Source organism: Oreochromis niloticus, linkage group LG22 (assembly GCF_001858045.2).
Source record: "Oreochromis niloticus isolate F11D_XX linkage group LG22, O_niloticus_UMD_NMBU, whole genome shotgun sequence".
Lineage (NCBI taxonomy): Eukaryota > Metazoa > Chordata > Actinopteri > Cichliformes > Cichlidae > Oreochromis > Oreochromis niloticus.
In genome coordinates this window covers 32,408,030-32,433,402 of record NC_031985.2, presented here as the reverse complement: position 1 = coordinate 32,433,402, position 25,373 = coordinate 32,408,030, and the positions used below count along the sequence as shown (strand labels likewise).

At 41.1% G+C, this 25,373-nt stretch overlaps 1 protein-coding gene across 2 annotated transcripts in view; it reads right to left on the bottom strand.

Annotated features, from left to right (window-relative positions):
• col9a1c (collagen, type IX, alpha 1c) overlaps window positions 1–25,373 on the bottom strand; it is a 36,174-nt gene that overhangs the window by 9,848 nt on the left and 953 nt on the right. The window contains exons 2-18 of one of the 2 annotated variants that reach the window (XM_005450741.3): window positions 21,883–22,638; window positions 15,787–15,872; window positions 14,329–14,400; window positions 12,659–12,788; window positions 9,745–10,141; window positions 9,284–9,364; window positions 7,821–7,838; window positions 7,367–7,456; window positions 7,254–7,289; window positions 3,560–3,631; window positions 3,281–3,325; window positions 3,160–3,195; window positions 3,035–3,058; window positions 2,892–2,945; window positions 1,633–1,704; window positions 1,239–1,277; window positions 1,026–1,082 (exon numbers count right to left, since the gene is read on the bottom strand). In XM_005450741.3, coding sequence (XP_005450798.1) covers window positions 1,026–1,082; window positions 1,239–1,277; window positions 1,633–1,704; window positions 2,892–2,945; window positions 3,035–3,058; window positions 3,160–3,195; window positions 3,281–3,325; window positions 3,560–3,631; window positions 7,254–7,289; window positions 7,367–7,456; window positions 7,821–7,838; window positions 9,284–9,364; window positions 9,745–10,141; window positions 12,659–12,788; window positions 14,329–14,400; window positions 15,787–15,872; window positions 21,883–21,911 — 1,338 coding nt within the window. In that variant the 5' untranslated portion in view covers window positions 21,912–22,638. The remainder of the gene's footprint in view (window positions 1–1,025; window positions 1,083–1,238; window positions 1,278–1,632; window positions 1,705–2,891; window positions 2,946–3,034; window positions 3,059–3,159; window positions 3,196–3,280; window positions 3,326–3,559; window positions 3,632–7,253; window positions 7,290–7,366; window positions 7,457–7,820; window positions 7,839–9,283; window positions 9,365–9,744; window positions 10,142–12,658; window positions 12,789–14,328; window positions 14,401–15,786; window positions 15,873–21,882; window positions 22,639–25,373) is intronic. The other variant, XM_005450742.3, reaches the window with a different exon arrangement.

Below are 25,373 nucleotides of genomic sequence, written 5' to 3'. Positions count from 1 at the left end.
GTGACAGTGGGGCAATAGCAAGGGTTAACAAGCTAGCTAGGGTTATCCAGGTAGAACTCTTGCCTACATTCAATGGACTACACTATATGGACAAAAGTCTTGGGCCACAGCACCTTGGTGTCCCAGAACTTTTGTCCATGTAGAGTATCTCTAATACAGTCGATCCCCATCAGCTCCTTTGTTAAAATGAACAACTAAACAGTATTTAAAAGCATTTTTACAGCACGGTACAAAAGCTGTTGTGGGCTCTACAGAATGTTTACAGATTATTTTCTGAATCATATGCAGCTAATAGCTGCAAAGCCACACCTTCACTAAAATGAGTGACTGAACAGGAGCCCTTATTTTTGCTGTTGGTGCCTTTTGGAGCAGTTTCAGTGCAATTATTTGACAAATAAAATGGTTTAAATAAAATCGTCTGCTTATCCAATAACTTTCTGCTTCAACTTTATCGTGTGGATTTCCATTATGTTATTAATGTGGCATGCAGCCCTAATTATGGTTATGTATATCTGTGGTTCGTTTGGTAAACACGGTTGATAATGTTAGCTGACAAACTAGCACGCCACTCTCTTGTCAAAATATGGTGACATATGGCTCAGAAAAAATAACATTTGGCTAATGTCATGCTAATGTCAAGAAATCAGTGAGTGGTGTCACAATAGTGACATCCAGAGATCTGAATCCATCTTTTATATACAGTCTCTTTGTCCTGGCCTGATCGTCAGAGTCTGAGTTTCTACAGTTCATTCTTGCTGACACTTATCGATGCATTGATGTTAGTCATTCCATCTTTGTTAAGGATGATGAGTTGTTGAGCTTCACAGCCTATTAAATAAACTTTAAGTCTAAAGCTATGCCTCGCAGAATGATATTAGATTGGATATAAATGAAGATTTTTTGCAGTCCCATGATAACCTTAAAATGTAAAAACCTCTCCCAGTCTGACGAGAATACTAATTTAAATGTCTGGTTTGGCTTTTAATTAGCTGAATCACTGAACATGCTTCATTAACATTCCTCACCTTCATCCCTGGTAGCCCAGGCAGCCCCTGGGGTCCAGCAGGGCAGGCAGCAGGACACTATAAACATACACAGCCAGTCAGATACTCAACAAGCGTGGCTGTTACCAGCTTCTTTATAACATGACTCATTCTGGTAACAAATTCACTGTCACCACTCCAATTGCCATGCATCCAGGAAACATTTGGCAGCATATAAGACAGTAAAACACTCACAGCTTCCCCACTTCCCTCATTGCTGGCACCGGGCGGTCCCTAAAACACAGCAGAGTGACATCTAAAACAGCCACAGGGGGTTAGACGTTCACAGAAATCTAAGTTCCAGATTTGAATGTGTGAAAAGAGACTGGTGCATGCATCACATGCTCGTGATTTCATACAGAGATCTGAGCTCAGGACGAGATTCGTCCACAAGGAAAGGGCTACTTACAATGTGTGCTGTTAGCATCGCTAAGAACTAAGACTGGAAGTACCAGGGATCGAACCACCAACCTTGATTGGTAAACAACCCCATGTGTGCTGTTGTACCATGTATGTATATAACATAGGAAATGTATGAAATAATAAAGTCTCCCATGATAATAAAACCAGTGTTGGATCAGGTTCTTACCACACGCCCTGGTGGGCCAGGAGGGCCAGGAGGCCCTGGAACCCCGGGTCCTCCTCTAGGCCCAGGTGGACCCTGCAATAACACATTTAATATCAATTACATATCGACAAAGGAAAAAAAAAGTCCTCTCTGATGTAGTGGCTGTTTTGGAACTGATAAGATGTCTTTAAAAGCACTAAAAAGTTTTCAGTTAATTCTTTATTCTTTTTGATTTTTATTCAGTTGTTTGTTTGCCTTTGAAATGTAGTATTCTCTTTTTCTTGGTGTTATGTATTATTACATTTCCTGTTTGTATTTTACTTGTTATTTGAAGTCATTCTTTGAGGTTATCTTTGGTTTTGGCTTCTGTGTTCCTTAGTTGACCAGTATTTAGTTTCCTGGTTTCCTTGTGTTAAAGTCTCGTTTACCTCCTTTTTTGTGGGTTCATTATGGCTGATTTTCAAGTCTGGTTATTTGAGTCTACTATTCTTAGTTTTGTCGCTCTCATATTATCTTTTAGTTTGTTCCCTTTGTGTTTTTATTCACTTCCTCCTTCTGTCTCATCTTTGTCTTTCTACGTTCACCTGTATGATCGACTTATCCTCCCACTCTGTCGAGGTAATTCTATCCCTCGACAGATTTGTGTCGCACTTCCTGTTTTATTTTGGTAAGGGGCATTCTCTGAGTCTTGTGTTGCTTTTAACTTCCACCCATCTTATAATGTCTCTAGCTGTGTGTCCCATCTGTTATCTGTTATTATTGTCTCAGCCTCCGCTTGTTCATTGTTGTGTCATCCCTCATAGCTGCGTGACTCCCTAACCATTCATCCTGCTCTGAGTTTCCCTGAGAATACGTGCTTCCTGTTCATTTCTAGCTTTTTGGATTCCCTTGCTTGGTTCCTTGTGTGTCCCTGGAATTTTGCACTTATCAGCATTACCTGTTTACTCCTGCATCTTGCGTTTGGGTCCACAGTAATCAGCTCACACAGCCAACTTATGACAACATGAAGTTGAGACATTGCTGGAGTACTAATGTCTCAAAATCATTTTACCTCTTACCTCCACAAAAACACATTTTCATACATGGCTGCCCCATAACAGCATGGCATTGATGCACAAGCTTCAACGGTGAAGCTCCTGTCATAATTCTCACCAACATCATTGTTGCAATAAAGTAACAACTATGGGTTGCAATAACATGCTTCCACAAGCAAGCTGTGGGAGCTCTTTTTATGGGGTTTGACTTTATGTTGTACACCTATTCCACAAAAACATTCTGACCTCTGGTCCAATGTTCCCCTCATCTCCTGGGGTTCCTGGTTTTCCTGGAGGTCCCTGCCAGACGTGAACAGAAACCAGATAATTCACCAGTAAGCCATGTAAATGTGAGAAACAAAACATCAACATCTGTAGCAAACACATACAGGAGGTCCTTCTCTTGCTGGACCCTGGAAAGGAGACAAAGAAGAAGAACATTTATCACATTGTCATGATTTAGTGTCATTTCCATATGCATATGTTGCTTTAAACGAGAATTCTTTCCACTTACAGCGGGACCTGGAGGTCCAGGAAAGCCAGGAAGTCCCTGCGATGAAAAGCATAGAAAATCAGTACATTGTCAATGATTTCCTGTAAATCATGGATTTGAATGAAACTAAATGTTGACTCACTCTCTCTCCTACGGGCCCTCTGGGACCCATTGGACCTGCTGGACCCTGCAGACAGTCAACATACAGTCAAATTAATGTGGCATCCTTACACACTACAACACAGAATGTTTGTAACAATTTTTATCCTTAGCTTGAAACACATACATATATTTACACACACACACACACACACACACACACACACACACACACACACACACGCACACACACACACACACACACACACAAACAGGCAGCACTGGCAGGTATAAAAAATGTGTGTCAGGTGCTGTTTCCTACAGCAGGTCCTGGAAGACCAGGCAGGCCTCTCTGTCCAGGAAGACCGATCTCCCCCTGCTCCCCTTTGCTGCCCTAGGAAACAGACACAACAAGAATAAAACTGTTTTATCTTCTTCCTGCATCTTCCTGCCCTGTTGCTTAGATACACAGAGGCAGAGCCAGTCAACATTTAATCAATGAAAGGTGGGCCGCACTCGAGGATCAGCCGCAAGATGAGCTTGTGTAAGGCTATGTCGAAAACAAAGGAGCCGTGACTGTGAATGACAAAGACACTGCTTAACATGAGGCCTTTATTTGAACCAGGCTTGCGTCTGCTACTTAGCATGCCTTTATTCCTAAATTTCTCTTTTAGCATAATTGCTAATATTTTAGTAGAAAGCCTACTCTTCTTGGGAAACTTAATTGTTGTACACTTTTATTACAAAGTCACAAAGACCTCTCAGTTATTATTTTTTTAATGAAACATTTGTAGGTATGTCATATGCAACAATACCCAGACAGGATTAAAGGATGAAGGATTCGAATGAACGAAAACAAGGCGCCATGTCCAGGATTTCACTGCTGTATTAAGAAGTTTAGAGCAGCACATTAAGTGGCATTCACATCATATGAGAACTCCCACCCACTCTACCCACTGAGCGCTCCCCCTGTTTTATTTTTGTCCATTTGTTTAATGGAGGAAATTGATTTATTTGTGACAAAGCTACTTGTGATGAAATTAAACTGGTAGAAGAAAGATCAGTATACTGCAACACCAAGACTTCAAGAATTAAATTTTATTCATATAACCCCAAATCACAACAGTGGCTGCCTCAAGGCGCTTCCTAGTATCAGATAAATACCCTACAATATTACAAAGAAAACAGAGAAAACCCCATAAAGCAAATGTCCAAATTCATAGGCTGCATCCTCCTGAGGACCCGGCCTTCGCGGTCTACGTGGGCCGGGTCCTCCGAAGGCCGGGTAGGCCCGAAGTGAGCAGCTGTGAAATTGGACGATCTACCCTTCAGATTTGCGTCACCAGCTGTCTCGCTCCTGCTCCTTTCTATCTAAAATATAACAGGACACTGGCATAAATTCTCGATCATCTCACACTTTCTGTGTTAAAACTATAACTTTAACTTTAATCTCAGCCAAACCGATTTACTCACGAACAAATAAAACACTGAAAAAAGCCAAACAATAACATTTTTCAGTTATCTAAGTGACTTATATATCATGTTTAACCTGAGTATCGAAAGACCGCGGGGGTTTGAAAACAATGTGTCGGGAGTTCGCTGTTATCGCCCCGGCTAGCTATCAAGCTGGTGGGTAACAGACGTCTCTGAAAACGTCGGAGCACTTTTGCAAATATGTGATGTCTTGATAAACCGAGCAGATATTTGAAGTTTACACAGCTACATTCTCACCTGAAAATATCTTAAAAGTTTATTTTGTGACCCAGAAAAAGTAATAAGAGTAATATTAAAACTAAGTAGCTGATGCCATTGTTGGAAACTGGAATTGGCTGGGCCGCGCTATGAATTCTGGGATATGGTGGAAGACGAAGGACACACCCGACCCATCCATCAAATCTGGGGAAAAGGAGGACGCATTTGTCGGCTGCATTTGGAGGAGTGTACGAATTTGGACAGTCTTCGGCGCGTCACTGTGACGTAATCGGCCTACAAATCCAGCCTCAGGAGGATGCAGCCCATGAATTTGGACACCCGCCCCCCCCCATGAGAACACGCTTGGCGACAGTGGGAATGAAAAACTCCCAGGAGGAAACAGGAAGAAACTTCTGTGAGAGGCAGCCATATGACGCAACCTGTCATGGCCTGGGCCTAGGGACCCATAATTCTGTATTTATGTTTATTTTTCTGTATGTAGTGTTTTGGTTGTTGTGTATCCTTTTTCCTCCGTCTCCCTGTGTGTTTATGTTCATTCATATTCCTGGATGTTTTGGGTTGCTGAGGGATTGCGACCCGGAAGTGTTCCCACGCTGGAAGCTGCCACACCTACCGCTCGTCAGCCATCACCGACTGCAGCTGAAGGCCTTGTTAAGAGCGCCCTAACTCATTAGTACAGCCGTGGACTTTGAGAAAACCCTCGCGATTTTAGATAATCCTGCTAACCTGAGTGTGTTTGTGTGTTACCAGGAATCGGGGAGCGGAGTGCTTTTGGAGTCTCGGGGTTGGGAACAGGAGTTTTTGGAGTTGCTACTTTTTACCTTTCATGGACATCTGCACTGTGTGGGATTCAGGGAGGATCACCACGGGGCCACAGTGCTGGGATTTGTATATAGCTGTGTTGTTTTTCAACTCACTGTAAATAAATCCACTGTTCATCATAAGAGTCCTGTATTTTGGTCCTCCTTTTCACTGCTACTCCACAGTCTGCCACCGCATTCTGTGACACTAACCTATTTAATCTCTTAATATCCAACAGATCTCTAGCATTTGGGTTTTGCTGTGTTTGGCCATATGCTAACCAACCACATCTTCAGAAGATTAGAAGTTAAAGTAGAAGCGTCCTAGATGCATTTTGGCCTGAAAGCTCTTCTTTCATAAGCTTTTTAATTTGGCTGTACCAAACAGGACGCGAGGCTTCGGACGCGAGGCCTGCCCATGTCGCGATTCTGTGGAACCCGAAGAATGGAAAGAGACGGCGAGGAAGACCCAAAATAACATGGAGGAGGACTTTCCTTGAAGATTTACGTTCAGTCGAACTGTCATGGGATGAAGCAACAACTGCCGCGATAGACCGAGTTCGATGGCGTTCTCTTGTCGCCCGATGCGCCGATCGGCTCGGGAGGATCTAAGTCTAAGTAAGTAAACAGGAAAAACATCCACAAAACACTGAATGTTAACCCAAGTTGACCCTTAACCTGTTGAAGCGTCTTGGATATTAAGTATTTATGAACACAGGCCCTTGTCAACAAAAAATAAGATGTAACAAGTGCCTTTAAGTTCGTAACTTACCAAGCTGCATGGTGCAAGTTTTTCAAAAAACGATATCAAAGTAAGATTTATACTGATATTCCATTTACATTGTATTTGAATTAAAATCCAATGTTTTGTGGACTGATCCATCCACATCAACCTCTTCTCTATGTCACCTCCCATTGCTGTTGTTAATAGATCATTCTAACCACTGTTAAAGTTAGTATATATGAACATTGGTGTGGGTTGTAATTAAGGAGCAACCTCCAGGGTGAAAAAAAGAAGCCTTCAAGAAAGATCCAAAAACTGCAACTCCTCTAACAGCCACTTGAGGCTAGTTCCCACACTGAGTCCTGTAATTCGAGAGGTTAGAGATCCTGATAAAGTATCAGGGTTTCAGACTGACTTTGGGTTCCTGTGTTTTCACAAGGCTTTGGTCATGTTACACTTTCAGTATAGGAAACTTTGCCAGAATAACTGTTAACTGTCAGTGACCAGGTGGACTTTCTGAAGTTAATTTATCCAGATTATTTCAACACTCTCTCACTGGAGACTCACTGCAGAAGTAACAGGATTGGTCTACGAAGAAGTGTTAGCATACTAAGCAATGCCGAGTCATATTGTGTCAGACAAATCTGTTTTGAAACTGTGTAACTGAGCCGCGACGTGAATCATTTCCCTGGGGTATCATATGAGAAACAAACACACTGAGAGGGAGAACGCAGCCTCGAGGTACGCTGTCAGTAAATCATTTTGTGTTTAATACTCACAGGAGCGCCAGGACTGCCAGGAGGCCCTGGAAGACCCTGGAGAGATAAATAAAAGAAGTCAAATAAGGGAGAAAAATACTCACTCTGTGCTAATGGAAGTAGGAAATACTTACATCTCTTCCATCTCTGCCATTTTCTCCTGCTGGCCCTCGGGGGCCCTCTGGGCCAGGAGTACCTGGGGGGCCTGGGATTGATTTTTCAGGCTGACAGAAGAGACAAACAAACAATTAGCATATTATCACAGAAAACTTGAGAAATGTTAGGTAACTGAATTTAAATGTTCAATCTAAACACTTGTGTAGAACAGAAGATAAAGTCTTTTTCAGCATAAAGTTATAATCTGTGGAAATTATCTCTGTGCCACCTGGTTTTAAGTTACTTCTGGGCACATGATTTGATGTACAAACGTAAGAATGGTCAACCTATGCAATGCTAAAACAAATAATATCACCACCATTTATTAGATATAGAACAAAGCATTGAGGCAATTAGGCAACTGAAGCACTGAAACAGATTATTGGTTTAAAATCACAAAGCAAAAAGAAAGTAGAGATGAAAAATAAATACCTCAGCATTGGCATACATCTGAAGAAGCAAGAGAAATCAGATAAAGGGAGAGTTAGTGAAAGTAGTCACACCACCCTCACCAAAAGTGTCAGCAAAAGCGCTCTGGTTCACAACAACGGCAGTGAGTGATGTCATGCTGTCATTTAAATACAAAGCCCCGTAAACAGTACCCACACTCCCCGTGTTAGCCTGAGAGCTAATAGAGTGCACCAGGGCAGGAAATGAGTCTGTCCACAGGGTGTACAATCAGTCACATTTTGATGAAAGTGATTGAATTAAAAAAAAAAAAAAATTCTCACTAATCCTAATTCATTGCACGGCAGAGTTCACAGAGCACGAAATGTGAGACTGCAGAGTGGCGTTTTCATCGCAGGCAGCCATCTCATTAATCACAGTAGAAATGAAACATAATATTTAATTATAAATCCCATAAATGTAGAAAAGCTTTCTACATTTATCAAATGCTTCCTGATTTTGGATGATCCCTGACCACATTAATGCCTCATTCATTAAAGGACACGATTGGAGTATAACTGCTAACTACTATTTGTTAAGTATATTAATGGTAATATACATGTAACATGTCTCTGAGCTCTTGCTTTCGCACTGATTTCTTGGCAGTGTATGAAACAGAGAATAACTGAGACACATTGTTGAGGCAGAGAGTAATATTCCCAGAGTTGGAAAATTTAGTAAAAATTGAGTCAACTGCACAAGGAGTAACTATTCCTATACTTTAGTTTTATTTTTACATATAAGTTTTATTTATGCTTTTTTAAAAAACTCTTTCTTGCTACATCCTGTGTAGTTAATTGCTCATAGCAGCACTGCATGTGTCTGACTGTATACAGCAGATTTTCAGGAGAGAAAAAAAAAATCACACTGATGATATAATAAAGGGCTCAAAACCTCATGTATCAATTATGATGCACTTGGTGTAACAGGGTTAAAGTTACTCTTTTTCCGCAAATAAAACTGCATAAAGATGGCTGTTTGGTTTCTCCGTCAAATACATACATTTGTTTTAAGGCTGTTTTTCACCTTCTGAAGTTAGCTCCCCTTTAAATATTGCAGTTAACTGTGGATATGCTTTGCTAACCAAGTTAGCAAATTAGGTAATACGTGTTGACACTAGCTAACAATAAAAGCAAATATGCTTACATCAAAATGCTGAGTCCAGGCACCAGTGGGTGGTGTCACAGTTTATATATATGGTCTGTAGGTTTAAAGTAGCTCCTAAACAGCTCTTCCTCCAACAAATGTTTGTAGGACAACAGCTCAATGTTGACAATAAAAAATAAAGAGCTAAAAGTAAAACTGCTGGCGAGGTGTTTGTTACATTTCTGCAGCTCTGTCTCAGCATTTCTGCCGCTTCCCTTCAAAAACACTGGAAGCTCCATCAACCTGAGTAAAACCACAAACCACAACAGATGCTGAGCAGATCCTTGTCTCCGCTACTGTACCTCAGAGGGAGGCAGCTCATTGCAGCTTTCTCTCTGGGCTCTCTTTGGGTCGCAGTGTATCAGCATCCACTGGAGCTCAAACTGTAAAAAAGACATGGTAACATGTGGAATTATTTTCACAAGTGAAACTGAGAAAAGAAAGGGCTTTGAAATGCTTCTTCGTGGTGCTGTTACTTCTTTGTAGCTTGGAATCAATGCCGTCTATATGGGTTGTTGAGCTTGATTTTCCACCAATGTGATTTTCTGCAGGGATTAAGTCCCCCACCCCCCCCCCATCCTTTTTCCTACTGGGACCCAGCTGAGCAGATTTGCCGTGACAGCAGCACTTTAGAATTATAGCAGAGCTCAGCACGCACATAAACCTGAATGTGTTGTTCACAAAGAGCACAATTTCCCTGATAATGCTCGTAAGGAGGGTGAACATTATTAAATAGAGCAGGCAGTTCTCCATACTTGCTTACCACTACGGAGGCGTTGGGATCAGCATCCAGCCTGCCAATAAGAGTGTCTCCCTCTGTGTTGATAGAGCCTTTGCCTTTGATGGGTTTCTGATCAACAGGCTGGCAATCCACATACAGCGTGACCTGGTCGTGCTCTACGCCGATCATCACCTTATGCCACTTGGTGTTAAAGAGCACAGAAAGGCCGGGGAAGGTGACTGTCTGCAGATTTCCATCGGGGCCTGTCAGGAAGTACTCCAGAGCCTGCTCATCGCCATTCAGCCGTAATCCGGCCTGCTTATAGCCATCTTCGTCAACTATCTGCCAGATGTTCCACACCTTGCTCACTGTGCTCTTGATCATGCGGAAGGTCGTCATGAAGGAGTACTCGTCTGGGAAGCCGCGAGGAAAGTTGAGTCTGAGGGGGAAGTGAGGAGCAGGGGTTCAAATCCTCTGGTTTCTGCCAATCACACCAAAATGCACCGCCACTCACCCAGCCGGATTAAAACACTCAAAATATCTCTGATGTCAGAGTTAATTTATGATCAGCACTCAGCAAAACTACCATCAGATCAAGTGCAAGACTTGGGTAAAAATAACTCAAAGCCCTGTCGTCATTGTCTTTGAGATTCAAATTAAAGGCACACACTTCAAAGAAACAAAGAGAGGTTTTAAGGTGTGCTATTATATCACAAATCAGATACTGTGAGGGAGGCTGTCTCAGTGCATAAATCAGTAGCTCAGTCACAATATGCTACCCTGGTTAGCATCCAGACTGCTGCTTTCTGTGTTTTTGACAAGCCAACGTCTCGGTGGGTGGTGCATTCATAGATGGGCGCTACAGCCCGACTTTTACCACCTAGTAAATGACTAAGGTGAGGTAATAAAAAACCCAATAAAACAAATGAAGAGCTTTCTCTTCAGCTAAGTGCCGCGAGTATGTGCTGCCTTTGCCCTGCAGACGACAAGAGCAGGAGCGCAGCTGAAGCAAAGACTTCAAAGCACAGCCTGTGCGACTGGACTTGTGAGGTGGGGGGATAAACAAGTATTTACATTTAGCATGACTGAACCAAGGGGCAGAGATGCAGGGTGCCAGCAACTTACATAAGAGCTTCGAAGGAAAGCTGGCCTCCAGGAACAGATTAGCCAAAACAGACTGGAGCAGGCAAGCTGGGAAACAACAGGAGGCATCTCTGCTTACGTAACATTTTGTTCTAGGACAAGTTACTGGAAATTAACCTGTAACATTTGCCAGGTTATTAGGTATCTGGGGTTAGGGTTAAGATCTTTAAACATGAGACTTCAAGTGGTTTCTAAATAAATGGACTGATGAGCATGTGGCTAGAAGAAACCCCAGCTGTAATCTTGACCCGACACGCGTCTGCAGTGAGCCGGTCCATGTTAAGAGGCTTTGTCACCAGGGAAATCTTGATATTTTAGTTGCTGTAATGATCAGGTCCCCAGGTTTACTATATGTCCATTTTTGACAGGATCCTGGCCACCATCTGGACACGCAGCTGAACACTTTCTCTAACATCTACTTCAGTTCTGCTGCCACAACACCTGCATTCATTTCAGATTTCAGCTCTTTATTGTATCATATTTTTTATTACCTTTTGAGCTCTTCACCCACTTCACGTTTTTGTATTTTTCTATTTCTATTATTACTGAATGGCTTCTTTACTGTTTGGGCTGTGACACTGACATATTTATTTTATGGAGCTAAGTTGTTTTTCATGTTTTGTCTGCTTTACCACAGTAAACCCAACCTTTGGCATAAATAAAACAATTCTTCTTCCATAAAATCATCAAGAAAGGTGGAGGCTAAACTATTCCATGTGCTACATGCCAAACTGATAACTGGTATTTCAGGTACGATGTGATGTTAGCAGACAAACCCCTTGCAGGAGGAGGGGTTCACCTGGACAGGTACTCTAACACAGGCCAAACACAGAGACCCATGGCTTTGGGCTGTGGCAGGAAGCAGGAGTAGCAGGAGACAATGCAGAGAATATTCTAGATGCTAACAGACTCAAACCCAGGACTTTTTTGCTGTGAGGCAACAGTGTCAACCACTGAACCACTCAGCCACCCTGCTGCAGGTCTGTTCCCATTAAAAGTAATCTGTGGCTTCCCACTATTGACAAGTGCTTACTTATATTGGATTGTCAGAGAACTGGTGTAGTGACTGCGATCCATTATGAAAGCCCCTGAGAGTGGGTTCTTAGTCTCCCAGGTAGGATTCCACTTAGCCTCCAAATAATGCCCACTGTAGTTGTGTTTTATTATTAAAAGGATGGACAGGAGTAATTACACTAGAAGCATTAAAACAAAACGTGACAGCCAACAGGAAATATTGAAGCCTTTCTCACGCTTCCCACCACACAAACAAACAGGCAAGTAACACAATCTGTGTGCCTGTTACTGGAAATGATGGTTAACATGGTAATGTTTGCAGATCATGGTTAAAAAAGGATGTTTAAAAAAGTAGTCCTGTGCACATCCAGATTACTACAGCTAACCTTTAATTACAAACTAGCAAAGATCCTCACAGGAAGCCAGAACTGTTGTCAGTACATGCTGTAGTACGCTCATACCTAACCGTCTGAAGGTTAGTACAACTTGAAGTTAGTTAAAAAAAGAAGAAGTGGTGAATTATGTTTTTTTCTCTTATGCTGACAAAACAGCTTCAAACAGGGTCTAAGTTGCTATTTCTCTGCACTCACTCAAACACATCCAAAAATACTCTGACTCTGTCTTTCTAAGAGATGCCAAATACGTCCTGACATGTTTTTTCCTCAAACAATTATACGCTGCTCGCCAAGCAGCAACATCTGTGTCAGACCTGTAATAATGCAACACCTGCATGAGGGCCGGTGCTGTTTGACATTTAAAAAAAGATCAGCTTCTTTAAAGATGCCCCTGCTATACTTACATAGTTGGAATTTGGAAGTTGGCCTCTCTGTCGAGGCGGTAGGCCACCTGGAGGTTTGTGGAGCCATCCACTTTCCTCACACCTTTCAGGGGAATAACATCCAGCTGGAACTGAGTGATCAGATCAAACCCTACATGGGATAGGCAGGATGGCAGGAACATATTAACTAATATTGAATGTCACGGAAGCAACACGTCTCAAAAACATTTCGATCGGGCAGTAAAAGGCTGGAAATTTTAAAAAGTAGCAAATATCACATATTGTGAATAAAACATGGGTTTACAATGGCGTCCCCCAATCCCTGGGCCACGGATCAGTGCTGGCCCGTGAGTCATTTGGTACCGGGCCGCCAGAGAAATTTATGGTTTTCAGGGTTTTTCTCGATATTTTTTGTAATCGTTTTTATCAGTAACTCGGTTTCCCTGGGCCTTTTCCCGTGTGTTATGAATGGTTTTATTTTGTTGTATTTATCCACGACACCTTAAAGGCCGGTCCGTGAAAATATTGTTGGACATAAACTGCCCGTTACCCGTGTGAGTAACGGGCAGAGCAATTACATTCTCTTCCACTAGAGGGCAGTACAACCACCTGCTCTAATTAAATGGGTTGCCAACTGCCAGTAAAGCAGAAGAAGACGAAGAAGCAATTATGCAGTCATGCTGTAAGTGAGACAACGCAGCGCATAATAGCAATAGATAAATATTGTCCGTGAAAATATTGTCGGTTGGGAACCGCTGGTTTGCGAGATTTGCAGATCTTTGCATACTGTTTCTCTTTACATTTTGCACATGTTCCAAAATATTCAGAACTGGGTTTGCAGTATTAGTGCTGATCCCATTAGTGTGAAGAGAACAATAGTATCATTAGCATTATGATCAGCACTGCACAACATGAGCACTACTGTAAGTCTAAACATTTCAAAAACAATCATTTTGATTTCACTGTGTGTAAATCCACATCTACTCACAGTAATATTATAATCGTTAGCGGTTTTGTGTCACACCAAATGTCCAAATTTGGTGTGACACAAATCACTGATCACTACTATTCATGCGTATAGTAGTGATCAGCACTTTGTTGTATAGCTGGTTTGTAGAAACAGCTTCCGGGTGCAGTGCAGCCTGTTTTGAAATGAGGCAGCGAATCAGTTGTTACTTCAGCCTCTGTACATTAACTACATATGTTTGGTGTATTTACACTGACACAGTTTAACTTGGCAGGAGTTACAGGAGCTTGCATGGATAAAATATTAATGAGGTGCATTCACTGTATGGGGCAGGCTGATTTCCCATCCTTGCCAAATCGTCTTTCCATACATTTAAAGTGTAAACTCTTCCTTATGAACAGGATGTAAACAAAGATGCTTTTTACTTTATTGTAAACAACTTAAAACCACAGAGCAGCGTGTGAGCAGATGTGTAGGAGTAAACAGAGCAGCAGTGCCGAGCGGTTACAAGCTGCTGAGTTTGTATTGTTCTACAATTTTGTTAAACTCAAGTGGAACATTTTATTTGCCTCATTTGAAATCTTGAGGCATTAGGCAGCCCACCCTGTTCCTCCAATTAAACTCACCGCCTTCCTTTTCTCTTTTAGGGATTTTCTAGACTTGGATTTGTTGTTTTAAAGCTCCTGTTGTATATTTTCAAAGAGTGTCCCACTAAGTATTTTACCTGGAAGGTCATCTTGGCCACTTCTTATTGGCGGGCAGACAGAATCGCCATCCAGTCTGTTCAGGTCCAGTTCTGACGGGACAAAAAGAAAAGAAAAATTCCTGCCGCACTTGTTGTTTGCTTGAAATATGGCAAGTCTTATAGATAATACTGGCCACTTTCATTCATTTGTCATAGACAGCAACAAAGGAGAAGCAAGGTCTGGATTAACATCACAAGGTTCATTCTGTTTATCTGGATGTAGCTGAAAATGCTACATCCAGATAAACAGAATCAGCCTTTTGGGATTTACTTAGCTGGATGATTGAGCATGCATTAAGACAGCTGCAGTTCTCAGTTCAGTTGCAGTTCAGACTAATCAAAGCAATGTTTGAAATTTATAATACAGATCTCTCAGCGCCCTGTTCAGAATATTCCATGAAGGTCAGAAACTACAACAGGTAGAAAAAGCCACATGTCATTAGGAGTATTTTAGCAGGGTAATATGGATGTGATCTATCAAAATTACAAGCTGCTATACATCCCACCACCATCCTATTTCTGCTTTCATCATTAATAGTTCACATTTATTCTACAATTTTATGTTCATAATAAAAGACTGGACAGGTTTTACATCACAACAGGTTTAGAGTTGATAGAGCTTATGGTGAAAAACAGTTTCATTGTCACAGAAACTGTATTTGTGTGATGTGCCAGGGGAGGGCGCTACCCCCCCACCCCCACCCCCCCGCCCTGCAGTTGTTCAGGAGGAAATCCTCGTGAATAACTCTGTGAAACGAAGATGGTGAGAGCCAGAGGGGCTCCCCAGTCAATGACCTGACTCAGCTCATTTACAGCGAGCGGCGTGAACACAACACATCTGGAAGTCGTTCCCACATCCCCATTAAAACTGCTGAGAAATGAGATAAAGTGGTGAGACGATATTTATAATCCCATATTTACCACCGCTAAATACTTATCTGACTGTGCATGTGGGCCTCAAGTTGTTAAAAGTTACTGCTTGCCGCAGCGTTACGCTCAGAAAGCCAGTCATTAGTGCAACGAGCTGGAGATGAACCATAGTTAAAATGCCACGTGCATCTGCATGTGTGCGCCTGGATAATGAGGCAAATTCCACAAAGCGGTGCACAATCTGCGGCTGGTAATTTTACTTTTTGTCTGCTCCAAACAAGAGCGGGGAGTGAGTCTGCCGCGATTATCAGAGTGCACGTTTAATCCGATGTACTGCCACCACACAGACCGGCACAATATGTCAGTGATATACTATTTATGGCTTTTGATTTGTGACTTCTAATGATGGGTCTGACTTATCAAAGGTCAGCATTTGGGTGTTAACAGTAACCGTCTTTCTTTGTGTTTACAAGACAGAGTCACAGCAGTGGTGTAATCCATGTAAGATATGGGACTCGGATTTGTGTCGTGTCAGGTGACGCCACACTGCGCTGTAATGTGACTTACGACCAAGAGCTGGAGTGAAGAGGAAGGACAGAAGAGCCACACAGATGGGGGAGTAAGCAGACATCAATAGATGGCCCGGCTGCTTTCTGTTCAGGAATGATGGAGAAAAATCAGTATCAGTATCATAATCACAGGTCTCGTTCTCTTTGACTGAGTTTATAACACAACACATGAATAACATGGAGCAGGTGACCTCTGTGTTTTCTTTGCACTGCAGTTAAGATAAAGGAGAGAAAGAAAAATGCTGTATGTGATGTTGATGGTGCATGAAGTTGGAGAAATTGTTTGACAAATACCTTTTAGATTATGAATGGAACAAAGATTTTTGCTACATGAATTTAAGATCAACTGTATTTAATTTGGAGAAATCCAAACCTCAGAGCCATAGATAAATCAGTCAACTCACTACGTTACAGTGATCTATGGTAAATATTAAAGCTACTATAGTCATTTCAATTTTATTTCAATAAGGGGTTAAACCAGTGTTTTCCAGCCACTGTGCCACAGCACATAGGTGTGCCATGAGAAATGATCAGGTGTACTGTGGGAGATTATCTGGTTTCACCTGATTGGTACTCTAAGCCAGCGGGTCCCCAAACCCCAGGACACGGACCTGTAGCAGCCTGTGAGTCGTTTGGTACCGGGCCGTGAGAGTTGAGCCTCGGGTGTGAAATTTATGGTTTTCAGGGTTTTTATCGGTTTTTAACGTTATTTTTTGTAATTGTTTTTATCGTTAACTCCGTTGCCCTGTGTCAAGAGATGTACTCTAAGACACTTCTTCAGCTGAGAATCAGAGAGGAGAAACACACAGTTTTACTTGCATGCAAGGGCAGCCACAGAGCACTCGCACTTGGAGTGAGGGCTCCGAGACTCGCACTCTGCCACTGCCCTGGTCTTTATTTATACACAAGAAGAGTAATACAACAGTGAATACGTTTGTTCAGTGGAATGTTGATGCGTGAGCATGTGCGGATATGTGTGTGTGTGTGTGCGTGTGTGTGCGTGCGTGTGCCAGGAGAGGCTCCTCTACCTGGTACAAAGTGAAACTGCTTATTAAGCTCTTATCTAGCAGGTACTGCTCCTTCCCGGCATGATAACGGATCACAGTGAATCAAAACAGTCTGAGTTATAAAGAGGTCATCATGCAGTATTCTATCATATGCAAACTTATATTATTAAAAGATTATACTGACTACTAAGTACAATTTTCTATTGACACCCTGGGTCTTTTCCTGTGTGTTATGAAAAAATCTTCTTTTTTTGGTATCGGTATTGTTTTTATTTTGTTGTATTTACACCAGTCTGTGAAAATATTGTCGGACATACACTGGTCAGTGGCGCAAAAAAGGTTGGGGACCACTGCGCTAAGCGACCCGCGTGAGAAACGGGCAAAGCAATTACATTCTCTTCCACTAGAGGGCGGTACAACTACCTGCTCTAATTAAATGGGTTGCCAACTGCCAGTAAAGCAGAAGAAGACGAAGAAGCAATTATGTAATATTCATGCTGTGAGTGAGACAACGCAGCACGTAATAGCAATAGATAAATATTTGAAAAGAAAAAGTAGTCAGTCTGACCTGGGTCCTGGAGAAAATCCGACCCAGATGAAGGCCCTAGCATGAGTTGTGGTCAGAAGAAAGCAGCATATCGGGGACAAATCGAACCAATTCCGCTATGCCTGGTGCGCGGGAAAAAATTATCAATATGCTTTTTGGGACATTTTTGTTTGGTGGTGTGCCGTGTGATTTTTCTTAAGGGAAATATGTGCTGTGGCTCCAAAAGGTTGGGAAACACTGGGTTAAAGTCCTTATATGTCACATGTGTTGCCATATAAGCTGAATGAAAAAGATGTAAACAGATTCCAAGTCTGAAAATTGACATGAACATGGAGCAGCGTTAAAGCTGGATTAATTTTAATTGCCACCAGGGGGAGGTAGCTAGGTTTTTAAAAACACTTCCAGTCATACTGAAGTGTATGAGCCCCTCTGACTTGACCTCTGCAAAGGTTGTGTGTTGTATGCAAATGTCTAGAACAGGGGTCGGCAACCCGCGGCTCTTTAGTCTTTATTTTGCGGCTCCGCGTGGTTTGGGCAAATAAATTAGAAGTATTTAGCTGAAGTGTATTTTATTTGTGTTTAGTTCTTTTTTTAACTTGTAGTTCTAAATTGGAAGATTATTGTGATTTTGAAATATAAAAATAAAATTATATTCTCTTATTTTTTTCATCGCTCAAAATAAGAGTCACAGTCGCTTAAGCCGGTGTACCCGCCGAAACGCGGTGCATTTATCGAGACTTTCAACCCCAGGTAGGCCAATTATGGATCTGGATCCACATTATGTCGGCAGCTGTTCTCCACCATGAATTATGTTAAAAACAAACACCGCTCACGCCTCACAGATGACAGCTTACAGTCCTGCATGAAGATGAACGCCCCGATTTGCAGACGCTGTGCGCAAAAGTTCGGGACCATAAGTCTTATTGTAAACATATCACGGCAGACCCGACGATGTTTGCATGAACATGCTTTTCAGCATCTCTATATTGACCACTTTTCACACACGGTTGCTGTACGCATACAGCCGGCTGTAACTTTTCAGCTCACAGCCCGACAACACAACAGTAGAGAGAGCACAGACTTTAAGGCGGCGAGGCGTGATTGCAGGTGCCGCTCAGGTGCGTCCGCCTCCCCTGCAGCGGCACTGCAGACCACGCCCCGCCACACACATTAACGTGGTAAAATACATATTTAGGCAGAATTTTGCAAATATCTATTTTTCATCTTTTAGCGGCATAGTGCTTTTTTTCCCAATTACTTTTTAAAAGGGTGGCGGCTCACAACAGTTTTTGTTTGCTACATGGATCATTTTAGTTCAGCTGGGTGTCTTTCCTTTTGTTATATTTCTTTAAGAGTTCAAAATGTGTTAATTACATAAATAAAATGTAATTTTCTCCGTAGCACTTCATGGATTTCATAAGCAACACACCTTAGTTGCTCTGTGGATTCTTTTAAAAAGCAGTTAAAAACTTTTCTGTTCAAACAAGCCTTTTGTTGATCTACGTATTTTATATTCTTTACATTATTTACATTTGATCTTTTACATTGTGTATAATGTCTATTGATTGTATTGTTTATTTTAATATTTGTGTACAGCGCTTTGTGACTGCCTGTCTGTGAAAAGTGCGTAATAAATAAACTTTACTTACTTACTTTAGTTGTTCACACAAAGCATAAAGGTAAAAAAAAACCAATATATACAGTGTTATCTTCATTTTAGATTTCAAAAAGTATTTGTGGCTCCCAGTGTTTTCTTTTGCGTGGAAACCGGGTCCAAGTGGCTCTTTGGGTGTTAAAGGTTGCAGACCCCTGGTCTAGAATCTTTGTGTTCATAGCTGTGTTTTATTACGCATAGTTTCATTGTTCTAATGAAATGTTCTAGTTTGACTACAGGCAAACAAGCTGTTGGTGACATAAAGTGATAGATAACCGTTTTGTTATATATCAGACATATATTCTGTTAGTAAATGCATCACAGGGTTACCTCAAAAACTGTATGTCTAGAATGTCTACAAGGGGCCAGCAGTCAGCTTCACAGCGGATCCATTTAGCAAATTCGTTTAGAGAATTAATGATGTCAGAAAATAAGCAGCCTTACTAACTAACTCATTCATATTTCCTCAAAACCATTACTACAAGTCAGGGGTAAGCTGATCTCTTGATCGCTATGCTCAGAGGGCATCATCATGTGTTATGCAGGCAAACAAACTGTATTTCAATGGCTCCATCCACTCGTGCTTAACTTAAATCAGATCATTTCTGCCCTGCTGTCTCCGAGGCAAATTCTAATCTTTCTTATGGATAGCTTTCTCAATGAGGGCATGAACTTATGTGCATATTTACTAATTACTTCTACGAGCATCAATGAAATACTTCACCAAGACTTTCAATTGAAGTATCTCTCTATTTACCTAAATATTGCCAAAGGTGGCTGATATAAAGCAGTAGCTACACAGCTTTCTGAGGTAATCTTTCACAGCTGAAGTGTCTGAGCAGTGCTACATTTTGTTCACACTTTCACTTGTATTATCACACTCGCCTGCTTTAGCTTCCTTTATGTCTCCTGCGTTGTGACAGCTCTCTGCAGCTATTCTGAATCGTCAGCATGACTGATAGAGACAGTGAGGTCTCTCCTCTAAAGGCAAATGCTGCAGCTTGTCTAGCTGAGAAATGGATGAGGTTGTGGTGGTGTTACTGAGGGCGTAACCCACCTCTAGAGTGTGAACTCTCCTGCTAATGTGTGTGTTTGCTTGAGGAATATGTGCCAGGGTGTGTGCAGTGTCTGAAGAAATGACTAATGGCTAAGTCAGCAAGGCCTCTTCAGAGGAGGCGTTGGTCTCTAACGTTATGCCCTTCACGTTAAAGGAGCATCTTCAGAGCCCCAGTGGGCTGTCTGTCTTAAGCACCAATCCATCACTGTTCTAGACTAGTGCAGCTATATGGGGTTCAAATTTATGATTTTATTGTTATTTTAAACAGCCTGACATTTGCGAAAGATTTGGCAAGACTTGAGCAATCTTTCAGCTTGCTTTCAATCTTTCAGCCTATGCTAACTAAGGTAACCATGTCTAAATCTAGCAGTCAGAGTTCAGTTGTTGTAGTTACAATAGAAGCTAAAAACGACAGGCTATTGGAAATATGTAGATTTCTTTAAAGTACTGTGATAAATATTGCGTGACACACAAACAGTTTCTGTTGTGGCAGAAATATCTAATTAGTTTAAAGCAGCTGCTTTATCAGCTAAGTTTAACTTTTAAATTCTACTTTTTAAAGTTTTAAGCCTACTTAAGACACACAACAACTTTGTGCAGTGGATAGATGTGTGTTTACTGTGCAATGCATGAATTCAGACACAGTCACATAAAGTGCACCTAGTTTGATCTTGCAACACTCAACAGTCTATCTTTCTGAAAGTGGCTTCTTGCGAGTAAGAGACAGTATTGATTCTTCATCTTACTCTCAGCAAGAAAGCAAGTAAATTTATAGCCCTGCATGTCAGAGAATTCCTCTAAGACAGGTAAGTATTTTCTTTGAAGTATGATTTGAGTTTTTCTTTGTTTTCCTTGGAGGATTTCTTCCTATAACCGTTCATCAAGCTCGTCTTCCATCTGACTATATTTAGCTTCTTCCTACAGTTCTGTAAACAACAACAGAAAAAACAGAAAGAGAAAGCTTTGCTTGATAGAGATGTTGGGAATGAAAAACTCCCTTTTAATAATAAATCTTTTATGGCCTACTTTGTCACCGACGAAACTGATAAAAATTGATGAAAAAATATAAACAGGTTAGAACTGAAATATATAACAAAACCCAACCTCTACCATCAGAAGACAAGACAAAACCTCTCTTATATTCCTATAAACATCCTTTCATGTAATCATTCTTTCAGCTCAGTTAGATAATGATATGCCCTCTCCTTTAACTCCTGACTGAATTCCTGATTCATCGTCTTTTGGCTTTTGACACGGTTGTAAGTGACAGACTTTCCCTTTGCTGTTGTGCATGTTTCAGTACCCCTTAGGCACTCCCAAAATGCTGAGAGCAAGCCAGCTTGCCAACTCTTGACATAATTAATGCTCTCCCATTTGTGTTAATTACCCAAGAATGGATCGCTGTTGGCCATGAAGCAACTGGCCATGTGGTTCAGTCATATTCAAGTTGACTGTAGCAGAAAATGTGTGGACAAAAACTTTGAGGAGTACAGTATCTATGTGAAAATGTTCAGTGCTGTTGAAGCCGGTGGTATTATTCAGATAAGAACTCTTTTATCCTAACAGCTGGAAGGGAAACAGCGAAGACGTGTGCATAGATGTGGTTGGATTAAAAGACAAACGTCTAATTTCTTTAATTTATGCTCAGTCGATTCTTATTACACCCATAAAGTTATGAGAAAGAGAAAATGGAGCCATTTCCTCCTAATAAATAAAGATTACAAATTTATTATTAGTTAGTGTGAAATGGCTCTGCATAAATTTGGAAATTAAAAAAAAAATTTTTTATGAAGAGCCCTGACAGAAAGACAGATATTTGAGATATTTACCTCCTCAAACCGGAGACTTTGAGGGCCATGTTTCACACCCCCTCCGTGACGGGACAGGGCTCGGCAGAGAGGCGCTCAGTGGAGATGCAGAAGCAGAAGGAGCCGCGGTCATGAAATTCCCTCCCTTGAAGTCGGTCCTACCTGCGCATGTTGAGGAATTAACCGGAGTGGCACAGGGGATGCTCAAGCATTTTTGGAGGGCACATAAAAAGTTTGTTCAGTGGGCTCCTATTGGCCAGGGGTTTTCAGGAGGTGGTGACTATGTTTTATTACCATCACTTAAAAAGATGCAGAAACCCATATGGCCTTTATGTGAAACACCTCTGCCCGCTTCTCTTCTTTTATGGTGCCTCCTAATGACATGTGCTGCATGCGTGTAATTCTCCTAATAATCATCGTCAAGATAGGGAAGGAGCAGCCGGAGAGTGATGAAATGTGGATTTCATAATCATGTTTACTTATCAGTTTTCCTGGAGAAGGCATGTTAGCCTGTAGCGCTGAAGAAAGCCTTGTTATTACCTCGAAGGGCCTCAGGCAGACACACTGTTTATGTTTCCTGCCTGTTGTGTAGTTGATTCTTTGGTGTTAGGTTCTTAGATCTTCTGAAGTGAAAACCAAAGACTATGACGTTGTTTCTTGCAGGAATACAGCTTTCGTTAGCATGCACAGGTATGCTGACATGTCTCACAGGGCTATATCGCCCAAAAATATGTCAGAGGAGGCAGGAACTGCTTGGCTTATAGGCGCAGATCTTCTCTGTGGAAAAAAGAAAAAGAAAACCACTTTTAACCACAATTGCACAAAAAAATGCTTTGGCTTTGACAAAATTACATGCCGCAGTGTGTTTTTATTCATAAGGCTGTTTATTTTTTTTATATTTCCCTGGGGTATATAGGTCTATTGATCCTGGCAACTACTGTCCCTCCTATATGATGTGATATTGTGAATCAATAGCCTCACAGTCTTCTGATACTCAGTTTACTACCAGCAGTTATACAGTGTTTGTTACTATATCATATTTCACAAATCGATTGTTTGTGTAGCCACACCAACGCACTCATCTCAGAGAGTTGTAAAGGAAACACGAGACAGATATTGGCGCTCCTCAGAGATTCAGCAGAAAGATCATGTGTCCAGCCTGGATAATGAAGACCTCCTGCTCTCAATGAGATAACATGCACAGACGGTGCAAGGAGAGAGAAAGAGAAGGCATTTTGGGATGATCCAGCCATGAGACTCGCCACATGACCAGGCAACTTGTGATCTGGAGTCAGATGAGACCTTTTTTTTTAAACCATTGAGGAAATCTTTTTTATACCCTGAGAAGTAACAAACATACACAGAAGCTTCAAATGTGGCCTCATTTCAAGTGAGCTAAAAGGCTACAGCATTGTTAACTAATGAGCTAAACAGTAAGATAATAGAGAAGGTTTTGCTAACTCCACACTGTAGCAAAAGTCCTTACAGAAAATGCTAATGTTGTTTCTGGGGTGTAAAGTAGTGAAGTTTTAGAATAACCACTGGTGTCTCACACAATGTGTCTTTGGTAGCAGCAATTGGCATTTAAAGTTCTTTTACATGCACCGCTAATGCTGGGAGGAAGCTAAAGATAATGCTAACAAGACTAAATGCACTTTTCATTTAGTGGTGGAATTTAGCCACGATTAGCATTAGAGGGCCAAAAATCCTAAAATTATCTTTAATGAAAACAGCCAGTCCTAAAGTAAAGCTGTTGTAGCTGTTCCAACTATAAATACATATAAACATATAGTTAAAAAAAGTCTGTGAAATGACAACAAAATGATAAAATACTGTATGCTTAGCTTTTCTATACTGGAAGTCTGCATGAGTGTAGTACTGTGGAAAGAACACATTTCTTTGTTCTGTCAAGTTTGTGAAATTCAGATGTGATAAACACATTTCGTGGATTATTGTTTTTGTTATTGGCAGTTTCACTTGATTTTTTTTGTTTTGTTTACATTTGGAATTCTTTTAACAGAACAGTATTTGGTTGTATTTAACAGTTTTACTGTTCAGAAAGCAGCAGGAAAATATTGCTTAGGGCCATCAAACAGTTGTAGTTTTTTGCTTTTTACCAAATATTACTAATATCCAAGTGTGTGTAACTTTACTTTAGGCATAAAAGGTAATGAGTGTTAAGACTCACGCAATTTTCAACTTCATTAGTGATAAGGATTAAAAACAAATGCCTACATACATCTGACAAATCCAACTTGAAAGTAGAATTAAACAAATATCGCATTTAATCACAATAATAAGCAATGCAAGCTTGATATTGGACTCTCAGAAAATTGGTGCCCTTGCTGTATAACCTTTGGAAATTCAGCCAGTTTTTGTTTCTTTTCCCAGACTATATAGTCATCTGGGCTCTGGCAACTGCCTGAAAAACAGAAAAAAAGAAAATCAATAGTGCTCCCCTTTTAATCAAGAGTGCTTGGAGCTTATGGCAGAATGCCACAAGAGAAAAGCAGCAATTGACTTTGGGTTTTTAAGCAGAAGGTGAAGCTTAGAACACAGGAGAACTGTTATCCAGCACTCACTTGGTGAATCAGAGACACAGAAGAACCAAACAAATTGTTAGAGGAAACTAATGCTCTGCTGCTGACAGCAGTTAAACACACAGTTGCCACAGCCAGCAGCTTATGGGCATTTTTATTCATTTGTTACATAATCCTCCCCTCCCCCTTATCTGACAAGTGATTAGTCAGTGAAGAGTTGTTTAACCAGGACAGATGGCTTTTTAATTGTACCTGATTGCCAGGAACAAGCTAGACAGTGGCTACTGTGTGAATTTATTGTGTCTTCAAGAAGAAAACCTAGATCAGAAATCCAGATTGTTGTCTTAGATGATCAAAACAATCAAACAGATGAGGTCGTCCACCTAATGATTTATTATGTTTTATTCTAGGGGGCAGAAATTGCTTACTTTATCATTTTGTTTGGAGTCATAGCATTTTTCAGCCATTTGTTTTGATTTTACTGCTTCTAACTTTACTGCTACGCTTCAATCTCCTCAGCAAAATCTCCATCAGGAGCTGTTTTTAGAAAAACCCACTTTTCTGCTAACCATTTTCAGGTAGGCTATGTTTACAACTAGTTGGTTGAACACAGTGGAGGATTTAGCCAATAAACCTATAAACACACAGCTGAAGTGTTGGTAGTGGGCAAAATACAGACAGGAGCATGCATCGGTTTTAGGGCCAAAAACTTGTGTGGAGCCAGAAAAATCTCACAGAAGAAAAAAAATGGCATTGAAAACAAAACAAGTAAGGAAATCCTGGACAGTGTAAACAATGAACAACACTTTTGGGTCACAAATACAAAGCTAACATGGAAGTGCTGTACAAATCTTGTTCAGTGAGCAGTAGGGGGCGACTCCACTGGTTCCAAAAAGACTTCTGGTTGTAACAGACATCTGTGGGAGAAAGCCTTTGACTCCCATGCTCTGTGACCTCCATGAACACTTTCCT